The sequence below is a fragment of the Mus caroli genome, unplaced genomic scaffold, assembly GCF_978045245.1.
Source record: "Mus caroli unplaced genomic scaffold, Mus_caroli_1 scaffold_13, whole genome shotgun sequence".
Classification (NCBI taxonomy): domain Eukaryota; kingdom Metazoa; phylum Chordata; class Mammalia; order Rodentia; family Muridae; genus Mus; species Mus caroli.
The window spans coordinates 118630644-118655753 of NW_028227268.1; the positions used below are offsets into that span (position 1 = coordinate 118630644).

The following is a 25110-nucleotide window of genomic DNA, read 5'->3' on the forward strand; positions in this document are numbered from 1 at the left end:
AGTTAGAAGAAAGAAAAGTAGAAAAAAGTCCAACCTTTGTTTTATTAAAACCTATTCAGAACATTTGGTCTGATTTTTTTTCATTGAATGTACAGCAAGGAGTGAACCTGGGTCCTCTGCAAGAGCAGCAAGTGCTCTCAACTGCTGAGCCTTGTCTACAGCCTACCCTACCACCCCAAGAGTTTTATCTTAATTGTCAATTTCTCAAAGTGATTGATATTTGCTTAGCTTGTTTTAGGTGTTGTTGTTTTTTTTCTTTTTTAAGATTTTTAAAAAAATTTTTATTTATATGAGTACACTGTAGCTGTCAGACACACCAAAAGAGGGCATCGGATCCCATTACAGATGGTAATGAGCCACCATGTGGTTGCTGGGAATTGAACTCAGGACCTCTAGAAGAGCAGTCAGTGCTCTTAACCACTGAGCCATCTCTCCAACCCAGCTTGTTTTAGTTTTAAAAATTGAACATGAGTCTCTTACATGCCAAGCTATATCCCCAGCATTCCCCTTCTTGAATTTTTAAATTTTTTTGGTTTTGTTTGTTTGTTTTGTTTTGTTTCCCCTGGCTGTCCTGGAACTCACTTTGCAGACCAGGCTGGCCTTGAACTCAGAAATCTGCCTGCCTCTGCCTCCCAAGTGCTGGGATTAAAGGCATGTGTCACCACACCCAGCAAAATTTAAAAAAAAAATTTATTTTATGTCCATTGGTGTTTTACCTGCATGTATGTCCGTATGAGGAGGTCAGATCTTGGAGTTACAGTCAGTTGTGAGCTGCCATATGGGTGCTGGGAATTGAACCCAGGACCTCTGAAAGAGCAGTCAGTGCTCTTAAACACCGAGCCATCTCTCCAGCTGCACCTCCCCTCACCCCCTATTCTTGAATTAAATTCAAGTGATTTATATGGGGCAGTATAAGACCAGGTTTTGTGGCCTCTGAAATGGAGGCAGTTTAGGGTTGGTTTTTTTTTTTTTTTTTTGGTTATTTGTTTGTTTGTTTTGTTTTTTAATGTAGGATTACCAAATGATGAATATAACATTAAGCACAGGCCTACACAGCAGCAGAGCTTTGAAACTCCAACTTTCTTACTTTCAAAGTAAACTCATCTTGGTCTCATCAGAATGCTGCTGTTGCATAAAGAAATGAGGAAAAGTCATTTCCATTTATAGAGTGGGAAGCTTTCCTTTGTATTTATTGCCACTACACCAGCATTTTCCCCCTTAGTTTTTAAAACAGACATCAAGGTGGCTTTAATGTTGGGAGAGGAGTTGGCCTAGGGAAGAAGCTCTTTGAGCAGAATCTCCACTGTTCTGCATTGCTCAGATGTAATATATTTGATCAGTGTAGTAGCTGGGAGCTTGGTATAATTTAATAATGGGGGTCGTTAATCTTGCAAGCCTTTGAGCCCTGAATTTACAACTTTAACTTTACATATCTGCTTACTTTTGCATTGAAATTGGGTTGGCCAGTGTTGAAAGGCTTGCCAATGCTAGTAGTTGCATCTGCAAGTAGTTAATACAAGACACCATAGTGCTCATCCTGACCTCCCAGGATCCAGCACTGACTCCCCAGATGCTTGCCTAGAGTCCTGTACTGTTTGCTTCTTGCTTTACAGGTGAGGAGCTACGGCTTAAGAGGGTGCCTTATAGCATCACTCTAGAGATTTCTCTCCAGGGCTCTCATTTCACAAAGAACTTAGACTTGGAAAGATTTGATTTATTTTATTTTATTTTGAGGCAGGGTTTCTCTGTGTAGCCCTGGTTGTCCTGGAACTCACTCTGTAGACCAGGCTGGTCTCTAACTCAGATCTGCCTGCCTCTGCCTCCAAAGTGCTGGGATTAAAGGCGTGTGCCACCACCATCTGGCTTTTCTATATTTAAAGAAAATTATTTTTATTTTATGTCTATGAATGTTTGCCGTGGTGTTTGTGTGTGCACTCTGTGCATGCCTGGTGCCTAAGGCTTATCTGGAACTGTAGGCTCCCGGCACCCACAAGGTGGCTCACAATCATATCCCGGCTACTATACTGATCAATATATTACATCTAAACAATGCAAACGTAGTGGAGATTCTGTTGAAAGAGTATCTTCATTGGACCAATTCCTCTCCCAACAATAAAGCTACCTTGATGTCTATTTTAAAAACAAAGGGGAATGACCCAGGTTCAATTCCCAGCACCCACTAGGAGGTTTATCACCTCCTCAGGCTCCAGGCACACATGTGGTGTACAGATGCACATGCATGCGAACACTCATACACATAAAACAAACTCCAGTTCCAGGGGCTCTCATGTCTTCTGGCCTCCCAAGGGCACCAGGCACACACACAGGACATAGGTATACATGCAGGTATAACACTCATACACGTAAAATAAGATAAAATAAAATAAAAAATTTAAAGAAAAGAGGTGGTTCAATGGGTAAGAGCACTTACCCAGGTTCTATTCCTAGCACTCCCATGGAGGTTCATTACCTTCTCAGCACCAGCGCACTGTGATGTACAGATGCACAAACAGGCAGAACACTCATACACATAAGACAATCAAAATAAATCGGAAAGCTTTTTGTTGTTGTTGTTTTTTTAATTAAGAGAAGAAAAGAGCTAAGTCTCTAGGCTGCCGAGATGGCTCAGCGAGTAAAGGCACTTGCTGCCAAACCTTGCAGCCTAACTAAGCTGGATTCCTGGGACTCACATGGTGGAAGGAAAGAACTCACTCCATTTATAAGCACTGTGGCATGCACCACCCCCAAATAAATTAAGGCAATGTAGAAGAGAAAGAAACCAATGACTGCTGACTGATAAGAGAGAAGCTCTTAGGTTCTATCTAGTTTTCTGTCTCTCTTTCCTATTTATTTTTATTTTAATTTGAGATAGGGTCTTACTATATAGCCCTGGCTAACCTCTAACTCATAGCTGCCTCTGCCTCCTCAAGGGCTGAGACTAAAGGTATACATCACCATGCCTAACCCATAGTCTCTTTATATCTGGGGCTGGGAGTTGAACCTAGGGCTTTATATATGATAAGCAAGTGCTGTCCCACAGAGCCACATCCCAGCCCATTATATTTAGGATGATTCTCTGATCTAAGATTTCTAGGAAAGAAAGGAATATTGGTTTTAAAAATCAGACAAACAGACAATAAAGTTGTTGCCCCTGGAGGAGTACCGTAGATTGTTGGACCTGCTGGTGATCAGCAAGCTCTACAAGCTTTGGCTGTAGGAGTTAACCTTTTATCTTATTTGTTTCTTTGTGCAATAGAAATGGCAATGTTGATATCAGAGCTTTCCAAAGCAACTTTCAGAGCCTTGAGCAAAAGTTATTAAAAATATTGCTTGCATTATCCCTGGTCCCACCTTGCAATTGGCTCCAATTACCAGCTGCTTAGAAGCGTTTGTAGGTAAGGCTCTTATCATACTTGCTGATCACAGCTTTCACAGTTGTGTTTTGTTGTTTCTGTTACAAAGCTAATGTTTGGAAGTGACTGCCTTCTTTGAGGGCTAGGAAACAGACTACATTTCCATACAAATGTCACACTCCTATTAGCACATCACCCATCCATCCCTTATGGGATTTTGCAACCCTGCCCATAGATGTAATCGGCTTTGTATTTTCATTCAAGGATAACAGACTGGCAAGGTTGAAATCTTGTCATCAGAATTGAATTGCTCCCTGAAACTGGGAGGAGGGACCAACTGAATTGAGCCTTGATCAGAAATGACAGTAGTCCTTCGAACCTCAATCACCTGCTCTCTTTCTTTCCTTCCCAGTATGGCGACTATGACCCCTCTGTGCACAAGCGGGGATTTTTAGCCCAAGAGGAATTGCTTCCGAAAAGGGTAAGAAATCAAATTCTCTGTTTGGGGAAATACAGCATATGTAGCTGAAGGAAAGCCATGGGTGACTTGAAGAATGCAGGGCGTACGCAGCAGGCACACTTGCAGGAACAGTTCACAGTCTTGAGAAAAGAGTATGGAATCTTAGATAAGCCTCTCTCTCTCTCTCTCTCTCTCTCTCTCTCTCTCTCTCTCTCTCTCTCTCTCTCTCTCTCTCTCTCTGTGTGTGTTGTATTCCTGTGAGTGTACAGGTGTGTGTGCACTTTTACACAAACAGAACAAAAGCTGGGTTCCTCTGTACCTCTATTGTTCTTTCCTTACTGTCTTGAGACAGGCTCTCTTGACTGCAAGCTCTCATTTAGGCTAGATAGCAAGCTAATGACCTTTCAAGATCTGCCTGTCTCTATGCCAAGTGGTGTGGTTACAGACATGTATATAGGCATGCCTGAGCTGGGTTTTTTCTTTTAATATTTCTATTTATTCCTTGAGAATATATAGTATACATACATATTATATGTAATCTACTTGTATATAATTAATATAATATAATATATTTATATATTTTTGGTTTTTTGAGACAGGGTTTCTCTATGTGACCCAAGCTGTCCTGGAACTTACTTCATAGACCAAGCTGGCCTTGAACTCACAAAGATCCCTCTGCCTCTTCCTTTTAGGTGCTGGAATTAAAGGTGTGCAGCATCACTACCACTACCCAGCTTCTTTTTGTTGTTGTTGTTATTGGTTTTGAGACAGGGTTTCTCTGTGTAGCCCTGGCTGTCCTGGAACTTACTCTGTAGACCAGGCTGGCCTCAAACTCAGAAATCCACCTGCCTCTGCCTCCCGAGTGCTGGGATTAGAGGCATGCGCCACCACGCCGGGCCACTACCCAGCTTCTTTGATCATAATCTTTCTCCTCCTCCAACTTCTCCCAGGTCCTCCCCTATCTCCTTACCTATCTAACTTCATGTTCTTTCTTTCTCTTAAATAATAACAACAAAGCCGGGCGTGGTGGCGCACGCCTTTAGTCCCAGCACTCGGGAGGCAGAGGCAGGCGGATTTCTGAGTTCGAGGCCAGCCTGGTCTACAAAGTGAGTGCCAGGACAGCCAGGGCTATACAGAGAAACCCTGTCTCGAAAAACCTTAAAAAAAAAAATAATAATAATAACAACAAATGTAATGGATTCCCATTTTTTTGTCTAGCTACTCCTGAGTTTTGCTGCCTGTGGTGTAGTTGATACACCCAGTAGTCATTCTACTTGAAAAAGTATGATTTTTCCTCCCCTAAGAGCTATCAATGAAGAGCCAATAGCTTCTTCATGTCTGTCAGTACTGGGGATTCAGACTGAAGCCCCCAAGTTTACAGAGCAAGTACTTTTACCTCCTGAGCTTTCTCTCCAGCCCCTGTTGTTCTTTGATGGGCTCTTGCTCTGTAGTCTGAGCTGCCTGTGAACTCACTATCCTCCTACCTCAGTCTCCTGAGTACTGGAATTAGTGCTGCGAATAGTGCACACATCTGAACTCCCAGTGTTCGAGGGGCAGAGGCAAGAGGATCACAAGGTTAAGGCCAGGCTGGGCTAAGGAGTGGGGTTTGGTCTCGAAACAACAAAACAGCAAGAGTTTGTGGAATTAATGTTGAAATGCCAGTCGGATGTGGCCTATAGATGGTTTTGTGGTGCAGCAATTTCAGAAGATGGTTGAGTGGCATTGATCTAAGGGAGCCATGAGATTGTGTGTTCATTGTGCAAGACCGAACTGTTTTGGGTAGAGAAGATGAGGTTGGGAAGGGCCTTTTAATCCTCCATCTTGTTGGTTGTATTCGTTAGACACAGAGCAGCCTTCGGCTGCCTCCTATCTTACAGCCCCACTTATCATCTGTCCCTGGATAATAAAGGCTTTCCCCCAACCCTCCCCTGCCTTCCCTGTCCTTTGATAACTTCTGTGCAGTCGATGGCCAGTGAGTAAGCATTGCTCTACTGTCAGGGTGGTCCCTGAGATGAACAGCCCCAGCAGCCAAAAGGGCCACTCCTAGCCCAGGAGTGTACTTAGGCTAGAGGAATTCTGCAGCTTTCAGGTTGCTGCTCTAGTGGAACAGTACTTGTTTACACACCCACCTCTATGTGTGCCTCTCCCTGCATGCAGCTTTTTAAAAATAGCTCTGTTGTTTTGTAAAAATGAGCCATAATTATAAAAATGGCAAACAATACCCAGACTTGCTTTGCATGTGGGCTTTTCTTTTGCTGTCTTTTTGGTAGGTGATAAATCTCTATCAGATGACTCCGGAAATGTGGGAGGAGAGAATTACTGCTTGGTATGCGGAGCACCGGGGCAGAGCCAGGTGAGGCCGCTTCATCCTTGGTTTATATTTCTTCATGCCTCCTCCCCTACCCTTAAAGAACTATAAAACTAGGGCGTGCTCATTGGACACAATGCAGTCCTGAAGTATATAAAATGAGAAGCCAGAGCCGGAATAATGTTGCTCTTCAGTTTTATGTGCATCCTTGTTGTAGTGTGGGCATGTGGCAGTCTGGATGTGTGGCTCAGTGGGAGAGTGCTTGCCTAGCCTGCGTAAGACCCTGGGTTGAAACCCAAGTGGAGCCCTTTGTTTTTGCATTCAGGCATGTGCCGATGGCACTTAGAATACCTGCATGCTTTCCCCCTTACAGAAAGCTCTGCAGTGCACAGTCTCATGTTGGCACACAGTTTCACAAGTCCAGAGGGTAGATTCTTAGAAGAGAGTTGTGTTTTGACAGGTGACACTAAGGAAAATTTTTTACTTTTTGGCACATGTCCATCAGCAGTGTTAGAATGTTCCTATCGCCCTATGTTTTTAGTCAATCTGCAATTTTACTAAATTAAAATTAAAACACAATCTGGGTGGTAGTGGCACAAGCCTTTTATCCCAGCACTCAGGAGGCAGAGGTAGGTGTTCTCTGTGAGTTGAGGCCAGCCTGGTCTATAGAACGAATTCCAGGACAGCCAGGGGGACACAGAGAAACCCTGTCTCAAATAAAATAAAACACTAAAATGTATAGCTTGTTTTAAGTATTCCCTTGGTAGCTTCAGCTATTGATCATCTCTGTGTTAGGCCCCTTACCCCAGTCCTTCAAATCAGCTTCCTGCTATATTTTTTCTTCAGATTTATTTTGTGTATATGGCTATGTTTTCTACATGTATGTCTGTGTACCATGTGCATGCATGGTGCCTGAGGAGGCCGGAAGAGGGCACTGGAACTGAATGGTTGTGGGACTCTAGGTGGGTACTAGGAATTACTAGGCCCTCTAGAAGAGCAGTCAGTGCTCTTAAGCACTGAGCCATTTCTCTAGCTCCTGTATCTTTATTTTTTGTTTATACCCACTAAATAGACAGATTTGGAGTATGCTGCTTGATTATTTACCACAAAACGCTAAGTAAGGACTAGAGCATGACTCAGAGATACCTAGCTCAGCAACTTCTTTCTTTTTCTTTTTGAGCCATTATGGAGCTCTGGCAGTCCTAGAACTGACTATGTATTCTTCAGGCTGGCCCTCAGCCACAGAAATCTACCTGCCACTGCTCAGTGCTGGCATTAAAAGCTTGTGTAACCATGCCCAGCCCAGTTCCCCCAATTTCTAATTAGTGTTCCCATAGATTAGTGCTGCCCTTGCTTACCTTCCATTGTTATATTACTATTTTGTAGCACTGAGGATCAAGTACAAGGTCTCTCACATGCTAGGCAAGTCACTATTCTCTCACTGAGCTGCACCCATAAGCCACCATCACCCATTTTTAAACTTTAGATAAATAAAACCTAGTGCCACCTTTTTCTCAAGATCATCTTGTGAGATTTGAGTACATGGCATGTAGCGATGTCTCTCCTCATTTTCATGACTGTGCAGAAGTCCAAAATACTAGCATAACAGGTTATTTATCCCTTCTACAGTTGAAAGACTCCTAGGTTGTTGGGTTGTTTCTTGGGTTTTGCTGTTATAGGTAATGTTGAATAGTTTCCTAAAGTAATTGAATCAATTTGCATCAGCGGTGTATGTGATTTCTGGTTCTTCCACCTGCCTGCCAACACTTGGCATTCTCTCAGGGTGAATTTTTTAAATCCATTTGAGAGTGTTTTGAGATGAGAGAGAGGACAAGAACAAGGTCACCGGGAAGCTTGAGTTAAATTACTTCAATACTTTTACCTCTCAGGGAGTTTTCTGCAAGTCACTGCTGCATCCAGAGCTTGCTTTAAGCTTGACTTACAACACAGAAGCGTTCACCTACTGGCCTGGGTTTTATGGCTCAGATAGTTCTTGCCTTAATCTTCAGCAGTAACCCGAGAGATAAAACCAGGAAAGTGGGTGTTGTTAGCTTCTAGAGAGGCTCCTTCCTTACTGAAGCTCTAGGTTAAGGAAGTACACAGAGACAGGCAGTGACTTCGTACATTTGAGGTGGGAAAGAATGAGTGCACCCTGGCTTTGTTTTTTCTTTCTGCCAATGCCGGGGGTGGAACCTAGAGCTTTGCGCATGCGGAGTGAGTGCTTTGCTGCTGAGCTACACTCCCAGCCCCCACGTTCTTTTTTTTTTAAATCACTTGAGACAGATGTCACTATTTACCAAGGCCAGAGTGTGAAATTGAAGCCAAGAGTCAGTGTAATGAATCTGTTTTCTTATATCACGGGGATGGGAAACTCTGGGTTGAGAAAAGTGTTGCTGTGTCTGGTCTGTCTCATCTTCTGCAGGTCCCTTCCTTCTATCTCACCAGAGGCATGCTCAGAATATTTGACTTGGCAAGTGTCTGTCCTTCATCCTTGTCACTTAGCCCTAATAATGGTGTCTTCTATTCTCCTCACAGGGATGAAGCTGAAATGGAGTATTTGAAGATAGCTCAGGACCTGGAGATGTATGGTGTGAACTACTTTACGATCCGGGTGTGTTGACTCCTTCCCCAGTTCCCTGGCTCTCAGAAAGACTGGGTAGAGGCCACCCAGGCACATGGGCTACCTCCTCGTCCCAGGGTGCTCAGAGTCTTCATGATTCAGTAGTAAAGAAGAAAAGGGAAGACAGGGTCGAGAGCCTGCTTTCATTTGGGGCTTCGAATTAGATCAGAATTAGATCAAATTAAGTGTCAGTGGTACCCTGAGGGACTCAGGCCCAGTTCTCGTCTTAGCAGAGACCTGTTGGAATGCTGGCCATGTAATGTTTGATTATTCTGGCCTCTTGGGAAATCCAAGGAGCACCTGGAAATAAAGTCTTTCCCTGGGGCCCACTGAAAGTAAGGCTGCTCTTAGAGATTCCTAATTTGTTTGGGTGGAACTCTTGTTCTCACTGTGAGGCTAATTAGTTTTCTATTCAGACCATTAATGGTCTGCAGGCCTCCGGGAACCGTGCCTCTGCAGAGAAAGGCATTTGTGTTCTGTTCAGGTCTGGCCCTAGAGCGTGTTTCTCGCTTGTTGGGGGATTTGGCTGCTGGCTGCAGTATTCATGGCTTCCTCCAGAGGAGCACAAGCCAAGTACCGGGCTTTTCCTCACTGCTGGATGGCGGGTGCCAGGAAGCTTGGCTACAGAGGAGTAGACATTGAAGGTCATCTGCAGCCATCCCCTGTACTATCCCACATACTCTTTGCTTCCCCATTTTGGGGTCCTACAGTCTTTATGTTAACTTTGAGTAAATTGATTTAAGCATGATTTCAGTATTCTAGGATAGCTTTCTACTTAATTTGTTTCCTAAATGCAGGTTTTTGTGGATCCTTTTTTTTTTTTTTTGCATTAAAAACCAGGGCACAAGCCGGGTGTGGTGGCGCACGCCTTTAGGGAGGCAGAGGCAGGCAGATTTCTGAGTTTGAGGCCAACCTGGTCTACAGAGTGAGTTCCAGGACAGCCAGGGCTACACAGAGAAACTCTGTCTCCAAAAAAAAAAAAAAACAAAAAACAAACAAAAAAAACCAGGGCACACTGAAATGTACTACCACAATAAGCAAGGGCCTAAAAGGTATTTTACTTGTAGCAGGACCTGAGTTCAAGTCCCAGTTCGTGGTTTGGGAGGCTCACAATTGCCTGACATTCCAGCTCCAGAGGGATCTGAGGCCCGTGGATTCTGAGGGCACTTGCACTTATGTGCACAGACACAGAAATACATAACTAAAAATCATAAAGATAAGAACAAATCTTTAAAAAAATAAAAATAAAAAAAGAATGCAGAAGGTTGTTTCTCATGTTTCATGAGGGCCAGTGAGATGGAATAATAGATAGGCAATTGCTGCCAGGCCTGACATGCTGAGTTCAGGTCATGGAATTCACATGGTGAAAGGAGAGAACTCTTGTTCTTACCGTGCGGCACATGGTCCTATGATCTTCACATGTGTGCTGTGGTATAAGCATGCATTCACACAACACACACAAATTAGGATTAAGTAATTAAAGGTTTTATTAGTTTGTGTTTGACATCTGTTTCTTTGAGGTTAGACTAATGCATTTCTGTGGTTTTGTCTCTTGCCCACCACCAACATTAATTGTTTAAAAGAAAAAAGCATTTGCAATCCTTAGAAAATGGATTTCTTGGGCTAGGAATTGGTAACACACACTTTTAATCTGAGCGCTCAGGAGGCAGAGGCAGGCAGATCTCTGTGAGTTCAAAAGTGAGTTTGAAGCCAGCCTGGTCTATAGAGTGAGTTCCAGGAGAGCCAGGACTACACAGAAAAATCTCTCTGAAAACCAAAACAGAATTTCTTACAAATTTATTTTACTTAGAGGAGGAAAAAGTATATATATTTGTATATTTTGTTGTATTTATTTGTTTATCTATGTTTGTGGTGGTGGGCAGAGGACAACATGCTAGAATTCTCTTCTACCAAGTGGGTCCTGAGGTCAGACTGAGGTCAGGTTATCAGGTGTAAGCATGTTGGTTCACTAAGCTATCTCAGCAGTCCAAAAACCAGCTTATTAAGGAATATTTCTACATTAATCAGATGAGCATTTACTAGTTTTTATATGTTTTTATGTTGAACAATAGACAAAGTTAGTGACCCTATGTTAGACATCTTAAATTCTATCATTAACTAGGGAAGATAAATTATTAATACATTTTATTTTAACTGATAGATATTTGTATGTATTAATGGAGTACCATGTGATTAAAACCATTTCAGAGGTGTTATTTGTGCTACCATCTCTAATCTCTAAAAGTGTGAGAGTCACAACAAGAGTAGAGGGTGGAATCCTTTCTATCTTTATATAAGCTGACTTAGCAGAAACATCAGGAAATACCTTGTTTTCCATAAGGGGCTGTTCAGATGTGAGGATTCAAGCCTCACTCCTGTCAGCACATCAGTTTTAAAAGCTTCTCAGACAAACAGGCCACGCTCTGGCTGGGTGTAGCGCCTGCTTTCAGGTGTTAGAAGGAGTAGAGAGATTCATCTTCAAGTGCTCACCTCTCCCTAACACCTGCTGTGAGATGGGTACTTCTAGTCACAGCCCAAGCACCATCTCAGTTTGCAGAGCTGCTCTCCTTCCCTTGAGCTGTAGCTTCCTTGTGTGTGGGAGGAGTTTTGTTTCAGCTGCCTATGAGGACAGACTGGGCAGTGGCTCCACAGCTGGTCAGTAGCTTGGGAGACGTGCACTAAGCCTCTGGCAGCAATAACTGTTGACTAGGACTGCTCTCAGAGGTATAGCATCCATATCGTTAACTGGTGTTTTAAACAAGTTCATTGAAGTGTAATTTAGATATAATTTATTTTTTTATTTCTTCCAGTGTTCAATTATCAAGCATTTGAAACATGGGAGAATGAAGTTTTTAGTGAATGCCATATATACCCACCACCTAGATACTGCAGCTAATACCACAGTGGGGTATTATATAGTAAAACTACATGGAGCTGCATTTTAACCTAAAATGAGGCTGTTTAGTCCCTAGACCTAAACATTTCTTCTAGAAATCCAACAAATTTTGTGTGTGTGATGATGAAGATCAAATTTAGGATCTTGTACATGCCAGACAAGAATACTGCCTTTCCTGTAACAGGAGAAATGTTCAAATGTGTGGCTTTTAGCTCTCTCTTTGATAACCTGGTTATTTAATTAGTAGTACTTCAACATTTAAATTACCATTTCTTTAGCTACCAAGCCAGTGACAGGAGTCTGAATCCACACTGATACCTGTAGGGGACACACCAATCACAAAATTGGTATTGTTTTGCCTCTGCTTCCTCAAATCTAGAAGCTGGAAGCCTCCTGGGTTACAAGAGAGCCATGATTTCTGTTGGGACTTGTTGAAACTTGTCAGATATAACAGTGTGTGCCAGATTCTGTAGAAAGTTGAATAAAATCACCAGCTGGAAGCTGACAACAGCTGCTCTTTATTGGCTCTGCAGAATAAAAAGGGCACAGAGTTGCTGCTTGGAGTGGATGCTCTCGGGCTTCATATCTATGACCCTGAGAACAGGCTGACCCCCAAGATCTCCTTCCCATGGAATGAAATCCGAAACATCTCCTACAGCGACAAGGAGGTAGGACATGTCTGTACTACAGATGCCATTTATGGTGCAGGAGTCCTGCAAAAGGTCCGCTCCCATTTCTCTTCTTTGCCAAAGCTCTCCAAGCCAGACCATCTCCTTGTCGGTGAAAGTCCTTTAATTCCCAGGCTTTGGAGCTCTGGTTGTTGATTTTTAAAGTACTTACAGAAAGTGTTGACATCCTTTTTTCTAAGAGCATGGCTAAACCCTACTATTGACTAACAAGAGAGTAAGCAGCTCAACCTGTCAGGGCTAAGCCCCGAAGAACACAAAGAAGGAAAAGAGGAACATTTCCTGATTATTTGGCTGATTAAGTGTGATCTGTACTAAGCTTCTCTCCGTGTTCTGTGTTTAGTACATGTAGTGGAAAAGTGTGCATGTGTGCCTGCATGTAAAAAAAAATTTTTTTTTTGTGGAGGGCAGAGGGAATTGCTTTTTTCATTTTGCTTTTTTTTTTTTAATATTTTTTTTATTATGTATTTTCCTCAATTACATTTCCAATGCTATCCCAAAAGTCCCCCATACCCTCCCCCCAACTTCCCTACCCACCCATTCCCATTTTTTTGGCCCTGGCATTCCCCTGTACCGGGGCATATAAAGTTTGCGTGTCCAATGGGCCTCTCTTTCCAGTGATGGCCGACTAGGCCATCTTTCGATACATATGTAGCTAGAGTCAAGAGCTCCAGGGTACTGGTTAGTTCATAATGTTGTTCCACCTATATTCATTTTGCTTTTTAACTGGGTTTCACTATATAGTCTTGGCTAGCCTTGGACTTGCTATATACACCAGGCCAGCCTTCAACTCTACTTCCTGAATGCTGGGATTGAAAGTCTACGTACACCACCATGTCAGACTGATAGCTGTGTGTTTGTAAGGGGTGTATTAGTCAAGATTCTCTAGAGAATCAACCGATAGGATGAATATGTATATTAAAAGAGTATTAATTAGATTGGCTTATAGCATGAAGTCCAAGTACTTCAACAATGGCTGTCTCACACTGGAGAGTGGGGTGGAGAATCCAGTAGTGTCTAATCCACAAGGCTGGATGTCTCTTCAGTCTCCGTCTGTATTTAAGGCCTAGAAGATTCCTGAAGTGCAGCTACTGTTTAGTCTGTGTTGTAATCCCAGTGAAGTTGGTTCTGATATCGGTGGAGGAATGCTATAGCAGCAGGGTAGATGAACTTGCTCACGAGAGTGAAAACTGCCAGCAAAAGCAAACTCCCTTCTTCTGTGTCCTGCTCTGTGGGCTACTAGAAAATATGGCCTGGATTTAGGCTCCAGAACCTTATTAAGCCCTCGGGGCTGGGAAGGTGGCTCACAACCATCTGTGATGGGATCTGATGCCCTCTTCTGGTGTGTCTGAAGACAGCTGCAGTGTGATCATATACATAAAATAAATAAATCTTAAGAAAAAGAAAAGAAAAGAAACCCCCTCTCAGGAATACCGGGAAGCCTGGGTTTTAATTGATTCCAGATACAAACTGACGATCAAGATTAGCTCTTAGTGGATGGTTCTCTCAGTAATGACATGAATGAAGATAGCAAGCTGCCATATTTCTAAGGGTTAGAGAATAAAGTTTGAGGAACTTAAATAACATTTGTGGGTTAAAATATTTCTATGTAGGTCAAAATGGCCTTGAACTAACAGCAATACTCCCACCTCAGCCTCCTAGGTTCTGGGATTACAGCATGAGCCACTGTGCCCAGCTTAAAGGAATTGTTGGACTTTGTGCCAGGCTTCATAGAGCACACAGAGATGTAGAAAGTACAGTGCTATCTCTCAAGGAGATCTGCTTCAGAATGACTTGACTGCTCTAATACATAAGGACAGTGTGGGCTGGTGAGATGGCTGTCAGGCCTAATGACCCGAGTACAATCCCTAAGGCCCTCATGTTGGAAAAGTAGAGAACAAAGTCCTACAGGTTGTACTCTGGCCTTCACATGTAGGTCCCGGCGTGTAACTCATCCTTCCATAAATAAATGAGTAAAATGGGGTTGCCCAGGGCCTCTAATTATATATGCGTTACTCAAAATTTACTGAAAAGGCAGGGATATATTCAGTATCCATGTCACCAGAAAATGAGCTCTTGTGTCTGATGAGTGAAGTGACAAGGACCAGGGACTAGGGTACCTGATGCCAGAGCTCCTGCTTATCAGTGTGGTCCAGAGGCTGGACTGTAAAGACACACGACACCAGGCCGAATGAGGCAACCTGGACAGTGAATAACAGTGATAGTTTATGTTGCCTGCAGTTCTTGGAGCATATTTCCTGGGTGATTTGTTTTGTTTTGTTTTGTTTTGTTTTGTTTTTGTTTTGTTTTGTTTTGTTTTGTTGGTTTGGTTTGGTTTGGTTTGGTTTGGTTTTTGTTTTTCTTTTTAGCAACTCAAGGAAAATACTAGTTTTCAGTCTTGTTTAAATTACTCAAGTTTATTTGCTGAGGCAAATTGAACTTGCCTTTATCCTGCCTCTTCCTCCTCCTCCTTCCTCCCCCTCTGTCTGTCTCTCTTGACAGGGTCTTGCTGTATGACCTCTTGGTTCAGTTTTTAAATGCTGGAGTTACAGGTGTGCATCATCACACCAAACTTAAAATGAGCTTGCTTGTTTTATGTTTATTTATTTACTTATTGGAGGAAGGGATGTAGCATGTGCCAGGGTGGATGTGTAGACATCAGGGGACAACTTACAGAAGTCTTTTCTCTCCTTATACTATGTTGGTCCCAGGGATCAAACTCAGTTTTAAAGGATTGGTGACAATCACCTAAATCTGCTAAGCCACTTGCCAGCCACTTGCCTTTCTCAGTCCCAGGCACTCTGGCTGTTGTTGTTTAATTGCTGGCTATCCTGGGACGTGAGCATTAGGTAGTTCTCCCTTTCAAGTTCTTAAATTGGAAACTCCACAGGACTTAACGTATTGGGAGTGTCACAGTGTAACTAGTGCTTCACCTTCCAATTTCACAAAGGCTGTTCACTACACATCGCACATTTGCACACTAAAGGTTTTTCAGAGAGCTCAAGGATTAAAGTCCCCGAGTATGGCCTGACACAACAAACTCTAATGTGCCCTCTCTAGGGGTAAGGTACCATCATGTTCCATCACACCAATACGTTATATGGCAAGCAGACTCCAAGCTACCTTGGCACGCCATAGTAGGAAGTAGTTTTTGGAGTTCTCTATGACAGTCACTCTGCTAAAACAGAATTGTTCCTTTATTTTAAGTTGATTGAGGGCTGGTGAGATGGCTCAGTGGGTAAGAGCACCCGACTGCTCCTCCAAAGGTCCAGAGTTCAAATCCCAGCAACCACATGGTGGCTCACAACCATCCGCAACGAGACCTGGCGCCCTCTTCTGGAGTGTCTGAAGACAGCTACAGTGTACTTACATATAATAAATAAATAAATCTTAAAAAAAAAAAAGTTGATTAATTGTGGAACAACAGTATGAACCAACCAGTACCCCCAGAGCTCCCAGGGACTAAACCACCAACCAAAGAATACACATAAAGGGACCCATGGCTCCAGCCGCTTATGTAGCAGAGGATGGTTTTGTTGGGCATCAGTGGGAGGAGAGGCCTTTGGTCCTGTGAAGGATCTATTCCCTAGTAGTATAGGGGAATGCCAGGGCTAGGAAGTGGGTGGGTTGGTGAGCAAGGGGAGGGGGGATGAGATAGGGGGTTTTCCAGGGGAAAGCAGGAAAGGGGACATTTGAAATGTAAATAAAGAATATACCTAATCAAAAAAAAAGGGGGGGGGGGGTTGATTGATTCTTCCTATATGGCCTGGTGTGAAGTAGAGCCTGTGGTTTCCAGACTACTTGTGGCTTCTTACTGACAGCTCTAGGGTTCAGTAACAGGGCTAGAAATAAGCTTATGAAATTCATAAATAATATTCCACACCAGAGGAATACTTTGACTAAATTAACCTGGTTCAAAACCAAACTAAGGATTTTTTAAATTTGTTTTTGGTCCTATGTGTGCTCATTTCTCTGGACCTTCGGAAGAGCAGTCGGGTGCTCTTACCCATCTCACCAGCCCGTGTGCTCATTTCTCATTGGACTATAATATGTAAAGAAATACCCAGGAATCTGACTGCCCCTGTAAGTTTATTTGCTAGGCAGTTCATCCTTTTTGTTTTTTTTTATATTTTGTGGTCCTTAGGATGGAAGCCACATACAGGCAAGAGCTGAACCTCTGGGCTAATCTTTTTTTTTTCCTTGCTTTGCTGGGGGCTGGCCATACATTTCTTTCTTGGGAATATATATGTACTTGGGAATGTTTGTTAGCATATGCTAATTGTACATTTTTCATATGTATATAAAAATGCATCAATCTAGATATGCTTGTCTCATTTTGCTTTTGAAGTGGGTCTTGCTATGTTTTCCTGGCTGGCCTAGAAATCTATATAGAACACTGATGCTTTGAACTTGTGGTCTTGCTCCCTCTGCCTCCTGCCAGTATGACAGGTATGTGTTACCATATCCACCTTAAAGACACATTTCCTGGGGCATCCCTGGAATCTAGGACCATTCTGGTCTCCTCAGTGGTTAGAGTAGCAGGTGCCTTGTTTGTATTTAGCTTTCTTTTGCTACATTGTCACTTAAATTTTGATTCATACCATATGAATTTTAAGCCCTCTGACTTTTTATTCTTCACCACCCATCAGCCTTCCTGTCTGAGCCTACTGTATCATTGCAATTACTAAAGAGCTAATAAGGCTAATATCCCTGCTTCTTCCCCCCTCACCATCTCCTCCTCTTCTTAATTTTCAGTGCTAGAGACTGAACTTATTCTTTCTACTTGCCCTGTCTAGGATGCCCCTCCTCCATATCTTTAGCTATTCTGCCATATACTTCTAAAAGCTCCCATTTGTGCTAGGTCTGCTCTAAACCTCTAGGATATTTGTGACATGTGTCACCAACGAGACACTAATATATGGTGTTATCTCATCTGGCTGTTGCTGGACTAAGTCCTACTCGACTGTGTCAAGGAGCTTTGCAGTGTGGCCTCCAGAGCAGGCCCATCCTGGGTTCTAACTTCGGGTCTTTACTGTCCTTTCTTCACAGGTACCGGAGCTGGTTAGGGTCATAAACTTCTGCAGCCTCAAACTTGGTACCCTGTATGCCTCTAATTCACCCAGGCTTCATTCCCGGCACTGGAAGGCCAAGGCTAGAGGCTGTGTGGTTGCTACTTTTGTGGATTTTCTGTTGGTGTCACAAGAAACTGTACTTTTTTCTTTCAGTTTACTATTAAACCACTGGATAAGAAAATTGATGTCTTCAAATTTAACTCCTCAAAGCTTCGTGTTAATAAGCTGGTAAGTTGAAATCCTGGTTTTCATGACAGAGAACTAACTTTTCTTAGAAATTGAATGGTGTGTGTGTGTAATTTGCCCTTTTTAAAAAGCCTCAGCCGGGTGGTGGTGGCGCATACCTTTAATCCCAGCACTTGGGAGGCAGAGGCAGGTGGATTTCTGAGTTCAAGGACAGCCTGGACTACAAAGTGAGTTCCAGGACAGCCAGGGCTATACAGAGAAACCTTGTCTCGAAAAACCAAAAGGGAAAAAAAAAAAAAAAAAGCCTCTCTGCCAGGAATCTATCTGGCCCTAGTTTCTTTTGCTAAGAGGTGTAAAATGATATTTGACATGGGAAATATTTTTCTCTTTAGTTTAACCTACAGAGAGTTAACCAGTTAACCTTTTTGTTTGTTTGTTTGTTTGTTTGTTTTTGTGAGGGGCTAGAGTAAAGATAATGGATGCTATGGCATTGTAGGCTGGTAGGCAGCTAGGTAAATTTACGTGCTTAATATGTTTCCTTGGCCACAGATTCTTCAGCTATGTATTGGGAACCATGACCTATTTATGAGGCGACGGAAAGCTGACTCTTTAGAAGTTCAGCAGATGAAAGCCCAGGCCAGGGAAGAGAAGGCTAGAAAGCAGGTGAGAACTGTCTTGTTTGTTTCATTCGGCTTGTGTATATATGTATTTGTGTACTTGAGGAGGCCATGGGTCAACCTTGGGCATCATTTCTCAAGAGCCGTCTACTTTGTCTTTTGAAGCAGGGTATCTCTTGGCCCAGGGACTCAGTGATAAATCTAAGCCAGTGAGCCCTAGGGCTCTGTCTGTCTCTACCTCCCCAGTATGCTGCCATGCCTGGCCTTTTTTGTGGGTGTTAGGGATCAAACTCAGACACTCATGGTTGCCTAGCAAGAGCTTTATTAACTGAGAATTCTTCCCATCTCAAGCTTGTTTGTTGTTTGTTTGGGACCCAGTCTTACTATATAGTTCTGGCTGGCCTGGTATACATTCTGTGGAGTTCAGTCAGGCCTCAAACTGGAGACAGTTTTCTTGCCTCAGCCTCTCTAATACAGGGATCACTGATCGCGGTGTACTACCATACCCAAGTAAGACATGATTTAGGGCAAACAAGGTGGCAAGTGTAACATCATTTGTTTGATATCTGAAACCCATTGAAAGATGGAACAAGAACTGACTCCACACAGTTGTCCCCTGACATCCACCTTGTGCCACAGGACACGTGCCACACACTTCACCCACTTACTCATACACATAACAATAATGAATAATAGGAATTAAAACCTTGTTTTAATTGACACTGCCTTTGGTTGGTCTTGGCCTACAAGATAAGGGATGGCTGTTGTCAGACTATTATGGTTATAGATGTACTTGCTCTTATTTCATTCCTGTTGGATTTTTATTAGCTAATGCCCAGATAGTGGGATGTCAGATATAGAAATAAGCACATGGGCTGGTGAGATGGCTCAGTGGGTAAAGGTTTGCTACCAAACCTGACAACCTGAGGTTGATGCCCAGAGTCAGGTAGAAGGAGAAAACTGACTTCTACAGTTTTCTTCTGACTGCCACATGCATACTTACATACATAAATACATAAACATGATAAAAATCTTAAGGGAAATTCATACTACGTTCTAATTTTAGCATATCTAAAAAAGAAAATAAACAGGATCTTTAGTGTGATCATCAGACTTGGGGCAAGGTAACCAGGCATGGTTTTGTCTCTCTGTCTATCTAGCTGGTTGTCTTTATTGTCTGTCTCCTCTACCGGGTCAGTGCCCTTTTTAATTAGACGGTGATAGAATACAGGGCAGCATTTCAGAGTGTGCTGTGGAATGCTAATTAGGCTCCCAGCTGCAGTTCATCAATGCTGGTCAACCTGGGCACACATGGCTGGCCCTCTGCAGGGGTGCTGTAGCACCTATCAGCAGACTGGACTAGCTGGATCATTGTTTTCTACTCACAGACCTTCTCTGCTCCCTGAAGTCCACAGCTGATTTGCGTCTTGCTGCTGAGACTATCACTTGTGGTTTGGGATGAACTGTTTGATAGAGTAGTTACAGCTGCATTTGGCCCTCTCAGGACTTGAAAGCTCAGAGGTGTAATGATTAGTCTGTGTGGTATTCTCTGATTTGGGAACCACAGAAAGGCTGGCTCCCAGCCCCAGGCTTTAGAGAGAAATACCCAATTTGAGCTAGTGAGCTGTGAGCTTGCCCTCTTTTTGCTGTCTGGGAGAGTAGGCCATCAGTTTCCTCCTTAGGATGCTTTAAGGATGATGGTATAGGTTCTATTGAACAAAAGTGTGCTACTGAGCTAGCATGGGGTATAGTGACAGCTTTAAGAAGCATACTCTTGCCGGGCAGTGGTGGCGCACGCCTGTAATCCCAGCACTCGGGAGGCAGAGGCAGGTGGATTTCTGAGTTCGAGGCCAGCCTGGTCTGCAGAGTGAGTTCCAGGACAGCCAGGGCTACACAGAGAAACCCTGTCTCGAAAAAAAAAAAAAAAGAAGAAGTATACTCTTGGGGGCTGGAGAGATGGCTCAGTGGTTAAGAGTACTAACTGCTCTTCCCGAGGGCCTGAGTTCAATTCCCAGCAACCACATGGTGGCTCACAACCATCTGTAATGAGATCTGATATATGTCTGAAGACAGCGACAGTGTGCTCATATAATGAAATAAGTAATCATTCTTCAAAGCAGCAGCAGCCTCTTTGACTTGACTCTTAAGTAGAGGAAAGTTAGACTCTAAAGTTATCAAGGCCTCCGAGCCCTAGAAGAGCAGAGTGCAAATGCCACCTGATGCAACATGTTGACCTTGCAGCTAAATCTTTCATTTAGTACGTGACTCAGTTTCCTTATTGTCAAGTGGAGCTAGTGATACCTCTCTCCAGAGTACAGATTGCACCCAAAAATCTTTGTAAGTCATAACCTGCTTTAAAAATAGGAAATCCTTTATTACTAGTGTGAAGGTTTCATAAAAAGTACAAGGCTGGAAACTGGCAACAGCCTGTTCCTTTTTTTTTTTTTCTTTTTCAAAAGGAGAATGGAAATGGAAATTGTATTTTAGTGGGAACTGAAGAACAGGTTGCTGACCAACCTGTTCGCTGAGGTCAAGAGCGTTATTGCTTGTCTCTTTTGCATGATTCTTTGGATTAAAATGTGCCGAGGAGCATCATGTTTAGAAAGGGCGGCCTTGTAGAGCCAGAGTTGGATGAGGTTGAAGCACAAAGGAGTCGTTAAACACGACTTCATTATCTGAGGCAGAAAATTGGTCACTTCTGGCTTTTGCTTTCTCAACTCAGTGTCCTGGAGTCACAGGAAACTATGCTGTCTTTAGTCTTGGTTCTCTTATTAATCTTGGCAAGTGGCCCAATTAACAGAAGGCTAGAGGGTGGCAGGAGAGGCTTTGTGCTGTTTCCCAGGGATGGGGTCTGCGTTCCCTCCGCATGGGGTTGTACAAGACTGTGCAAAGGCACGGCAGCTTCCCGCTGTGGAATTCTGTGTGGGAACTATCATTGTCTATGAGCAGAGGGAGAAGTGCTGGTATTGTGGATGAAATTATGTGAAGGGCTGTGGGGACTAGAACTGTCAAGGTGAACAGATGGGAAAGGTGTGTTCTCTGGACCCTTGTTCTGGGGAGGAGGAATCTGTGTGGAAAACTGCCAGTCATGGGGTAGAGCTATGTGAGGGTTCCCAAACAGCAGAGCATTGCAAGGGCAGATTATACCGTGTGCAAGAATCCTCTTTCTCTACATTATGGTGACTGAGTTTGGATTTTTTTATTTCTATTTCTTTTTTTTTTTTTTTTTTTTAAAGATTTATTTATTTATTATATGTAAGTACACTGTAGCTGTCTTCAGACACTCCAGAAGAGGGCGCCAGATCTCGTTGCGGATGGTTGTGAGCCACCATGTGGTTGCTGGGATTTGAACTCTGGACCTTTGGAAGAGCAGTCGGGTGCTCTTACCCACTGAGCCATCTCACCAGCCCCCTTATTTCTATTTCTACCGGAATTTATTTGTACAGCTTTTAATTCTAAAGTTAGTTTAGGACAGAGGGCAGCAGACAAGAAGAATGTTCAAAAGTAGAGACACAGAAAGGTCCAAAGTGGAGACAGGCTCCTGAAACTGGCCCTTCTTGGGTTTCTGGAGCACTGACTCAGACCTGTTCTTTTACCCCTAGATGGAAAGGCAGCGGCTGGCTCGAGAGAAGCAGATGCGGGAGGAGGCCGAGCGTTCAAGAGATGAGTTAGAGAGGAGGCTCCTGCAGATGAAAGAAGAAGCGACGATGGCCAATGAAGCTCTGGTGATTTGTGGTGTTTGGCCTCCTATGGATCATGAATTTATTTCAGTTTTTAAAACATCAGTGCCTTTTTTTTTTTTTTTTTTTAGAAAATTTAAAATATGTTCATTTGTAGCCAAACTCCACTTTTGCAACTGACTTACCTTTGCATCAGAGATGCTTAGCCTTCATCTGATCAACTCTTGGGGAATAGTACCAACCGTAACCTGCCAGTAGTCCTCTGCTTGGAAGGATAGAGAGTCCCCCTATGGTTACCTGCTAGCCGCCAGTAGTACCACTCCAACCTCAAAGATTTCCTAGGACTGGGATGTGGCTCAGGGGCAGGCTCTATGTTTTTATTTATTTTTATGTATTCAATTAGGGACTGGGATAAGTAGGAAGAAACAGGTTTCAGATATCCCAGACTTAGATTGAACTCATTATATAGCCAAGGATAACCTTGAACTCTTGATATCCTCCCTGCTTCATTTTACAAGTGGTTGCATAAAAGGCATACCTGCCTGCCATACCCAGCCTACCTTGTATTTGATTCTCTAGCACTGCAAGAAAATACTCTCTAGACAGCTTCAAAGAGTGGGCAGTGGGCATTACACCTCTGCTTTTGGATTACTGACTTAAAGGGACAGAACAGAGTTTAAATTGAATATTCCCTCACAAGCATAACGTCAGCTAAAATACATTTTATACATAGGTGCTTTTTTTCTTTTTCCCATGGTGGAGCCTGCAGAGCCCTGCTGAGTGTGTAGCATATCATCTGTTGTCAGACAGACTGGGAGTCTCGCAGTGGGAAGGCACAGGGAGGTTAAGACTGGCTCTTGGGGGCTGGAGAGAGGGCTCGGAGTTCAAGAGCTCTGACTGCCCTTCCATAGTACCCAAGTTTGATTCCCAGTACCTACTTGGCAGCTCACCACCTTCTGTAACTCCAGCCCCAGGAGATCTGATGGCCTCTTCTGGCTTCTAAAGTTACTGCATCTGCATGTACAGGTGCACAAACATTTATGCAGGCAAAATACCTATATACATAAAAATAAAAGTTAAAAAAAATAGTAAAAAAGACCATGCTTAGCTTTTACATGCGTGCTGAGGATGCAAACCCTGGTTGTGTTGCCCTGTGCTGGGAGGCCAGATGTGGGAGACAAGAGTGTATACCGTGTGAGACTACTCCCCATATGGAGATAGGCACTGGGCCTACACTAGCTGAAACACTTTCCTTCCCAGATGCGCTCTGAGGAGACAGCTGATCTGTTGGCTGAAAAGGCTCAGATCACAGAGGAGGAGGCCAAGCTTTTGGCACAAAAGGCTGCAGAGGCTGAGCAAGAGATGCAGCGAATCAAGGCCACGGCCATTCGGACAGAGGAGGAGAAGCGCCTGATGGAGCAGAAGGTGCTGGAGGCTGAAGTGCTGGCATTGAAGATGGCTGAGGAGTCAGAGAGGAGGTGAATAGTTGGTTGTCCTGGGCACTGGGACATGGGAAAGGGTTATGTGCCTGGTTTCAACCCTACCAGAGCTGGTGGTAGCATCTTCATCCTTCTCTATTGTGGGAACAGACTATAACACCTCTTCCTTGGCAGGCTGGTGGGATTGGAGCTACTCGGGGCGGGGGCATAGAATATATTTTTCTTTGTCTTTCCCAGGGAATCTTTCTGTCATGCCTCTACAACATACCCCTATCCTTCTAATAGTGAAGTTTGCATGAAAAACATTTAAGCCTATTCATTGACTGCTTTTAGCCAGAGAGAAAAAGAGGGTCTTTTGCATTTAAAAAAAAGTATGTGATGGTGAGTTGGGGCCTGGAGAGATAGATAGCTCAGAGGTTAAGAACACTGGCTACTCTTCAAAGAACATGAGTTGGAATCCCAGCATCCACATGGTGACTTGCAACCATTTGTAATTCCAGTCAGGGGATGTAACCTCCTCTCTGGCCTCCATGGTATGCACATGGTACACAAACATACATGCAGGCAGAACACCTATATACATAATAAAATAATTTCTTAAGGGGGACGTGGGGGGCTAATCAGCAAAGTACCTAGTGCACAAGTACGAACATACATGCAGGCAGAACACCTATATACATAATAAAATAATTTCTTAAGGGGGACATGGGGGCCTAATCAGCAAAGTACCTAGTGCACAAGTATGAAAACCTGGCTGTGTATCCCCAGTATCCATGTAAAACCTAAGCATGGTGGCATGTATATGTAGCCTCAGCACAGGTGTTGGGAGGGAAGCAAAGGTGGGGAGATCTGAGGACTTCACTAGCCAATGAGCACACATTTAGTGAGAGACCTCCACTAAGGTGGAGGCCAGTAGAGAATTATACCCCACACTGACTCTGCACTGGCTCACATTAATGCGTGTCTCTCTCTGTCACACACACACACAGCTTGGTACTGTTTACTTCAAAGGCAAGCTAAGTACCCGTTTCCCTGCAGTTTTTCAGGTAGTTAGAGGAGCAGGGCACCTGTTTTCTGACCAAGCTGCCCTAGCTTGTAGCCAGGTTGAAGGATGAAACTGTTGTCTGTACTCTTTAGACTCTTCTAGGCTCTGAATTGTTCTAGTACTGCAGGCTTCCAATAAAACACTGGCATATTCCCCAATCATCTGGCTCTGTTGATTTAGAGCACTTGAATTTGGCTCTTAACCACTAAGGTACCTTCACTACGGTTTTTCTCACCACTTTTTGCATGTCATTCTGAGAATATGGTTCCTTGATGCCTGCCCACTCCAGCTCCTTTCTGTGTGTGCATGGGTCACATTTCGAGGACTAGACTTGTGGACAAGCTTTGCACTCCTAACCCATAGAGCAGGGCTCTGCACCAAGACACAGATACCTTCAGTGATAGCATTTCTTCCTGCCCAAGGAAAGGAGTACTTGGCCTACAAGTGTTTGACTGGGGGCATGAAGAAGCAATTTGTTTATGATCTGCCCTTTGTGGCCCTGTGTAAGACACAGGATGCCCTTAGTCAAGCGGAGTACCTCTGGGTCCTGCCCACTCTTCCTCCTCTCCACTTGTTTTGTTGTTGTTCTTGTTATTTGTTTTGAGACAGGGTGTTACTATGTAGCCCTGGCTGTCCTGGAACTCAGTATGTAGACCAGGCTGGCCTCAAACTCAGAGATCTTTCTGCCTCTGCCTTCTAGTGCTGGGATCCAAGGCATTGGATACCACACTTGTTACTTTTTTATTTT

The 25110-nt window shown here is 43.5% G+C and overlaps 1 protein-coding gene across 2 annotated transcripts in view; it reads left to right on the forward strand.

The window, feature by feature from the left end:
- Nf2 (NF2, moesin-ezrin-radixin like (MERLIN) tumor suppressor) overlaps positions 1-25110 on the forward strand; it is an 84064-nt gene that overhangs the window by 39405 nt on the left and 19549 nt on the right. For both annotated transcript variants that reach the window (XM_021178374.3, XM_021178373.3), the window contains exons 5-12: positions 3766-3834; positions 6084-6166; positions 8657-8732; positions 12171-12305; positions 17549-17623; positions 18131-18244; positions 21801-21923; positions 23139-23356. In XM_021178374.3, coding sequence (XP_021034033.1) covers positions 3766-3834; positions 6084-6166; positions 8657-8732; positions 12171-12305; positions 17549-17623; positions 18131-18244; positions 21801-21923; positions 23139-23356 — 893 coding nt within the window. The remainder of the gene's footprint in view (positions 1-3765; positions 3835-6083; positions 6167-8656; positions 8733-12170; positions 12306-17548; positions 17624-18130; positions 18245-21800; positions 21924-23138; positions 23357-25110) is intronic.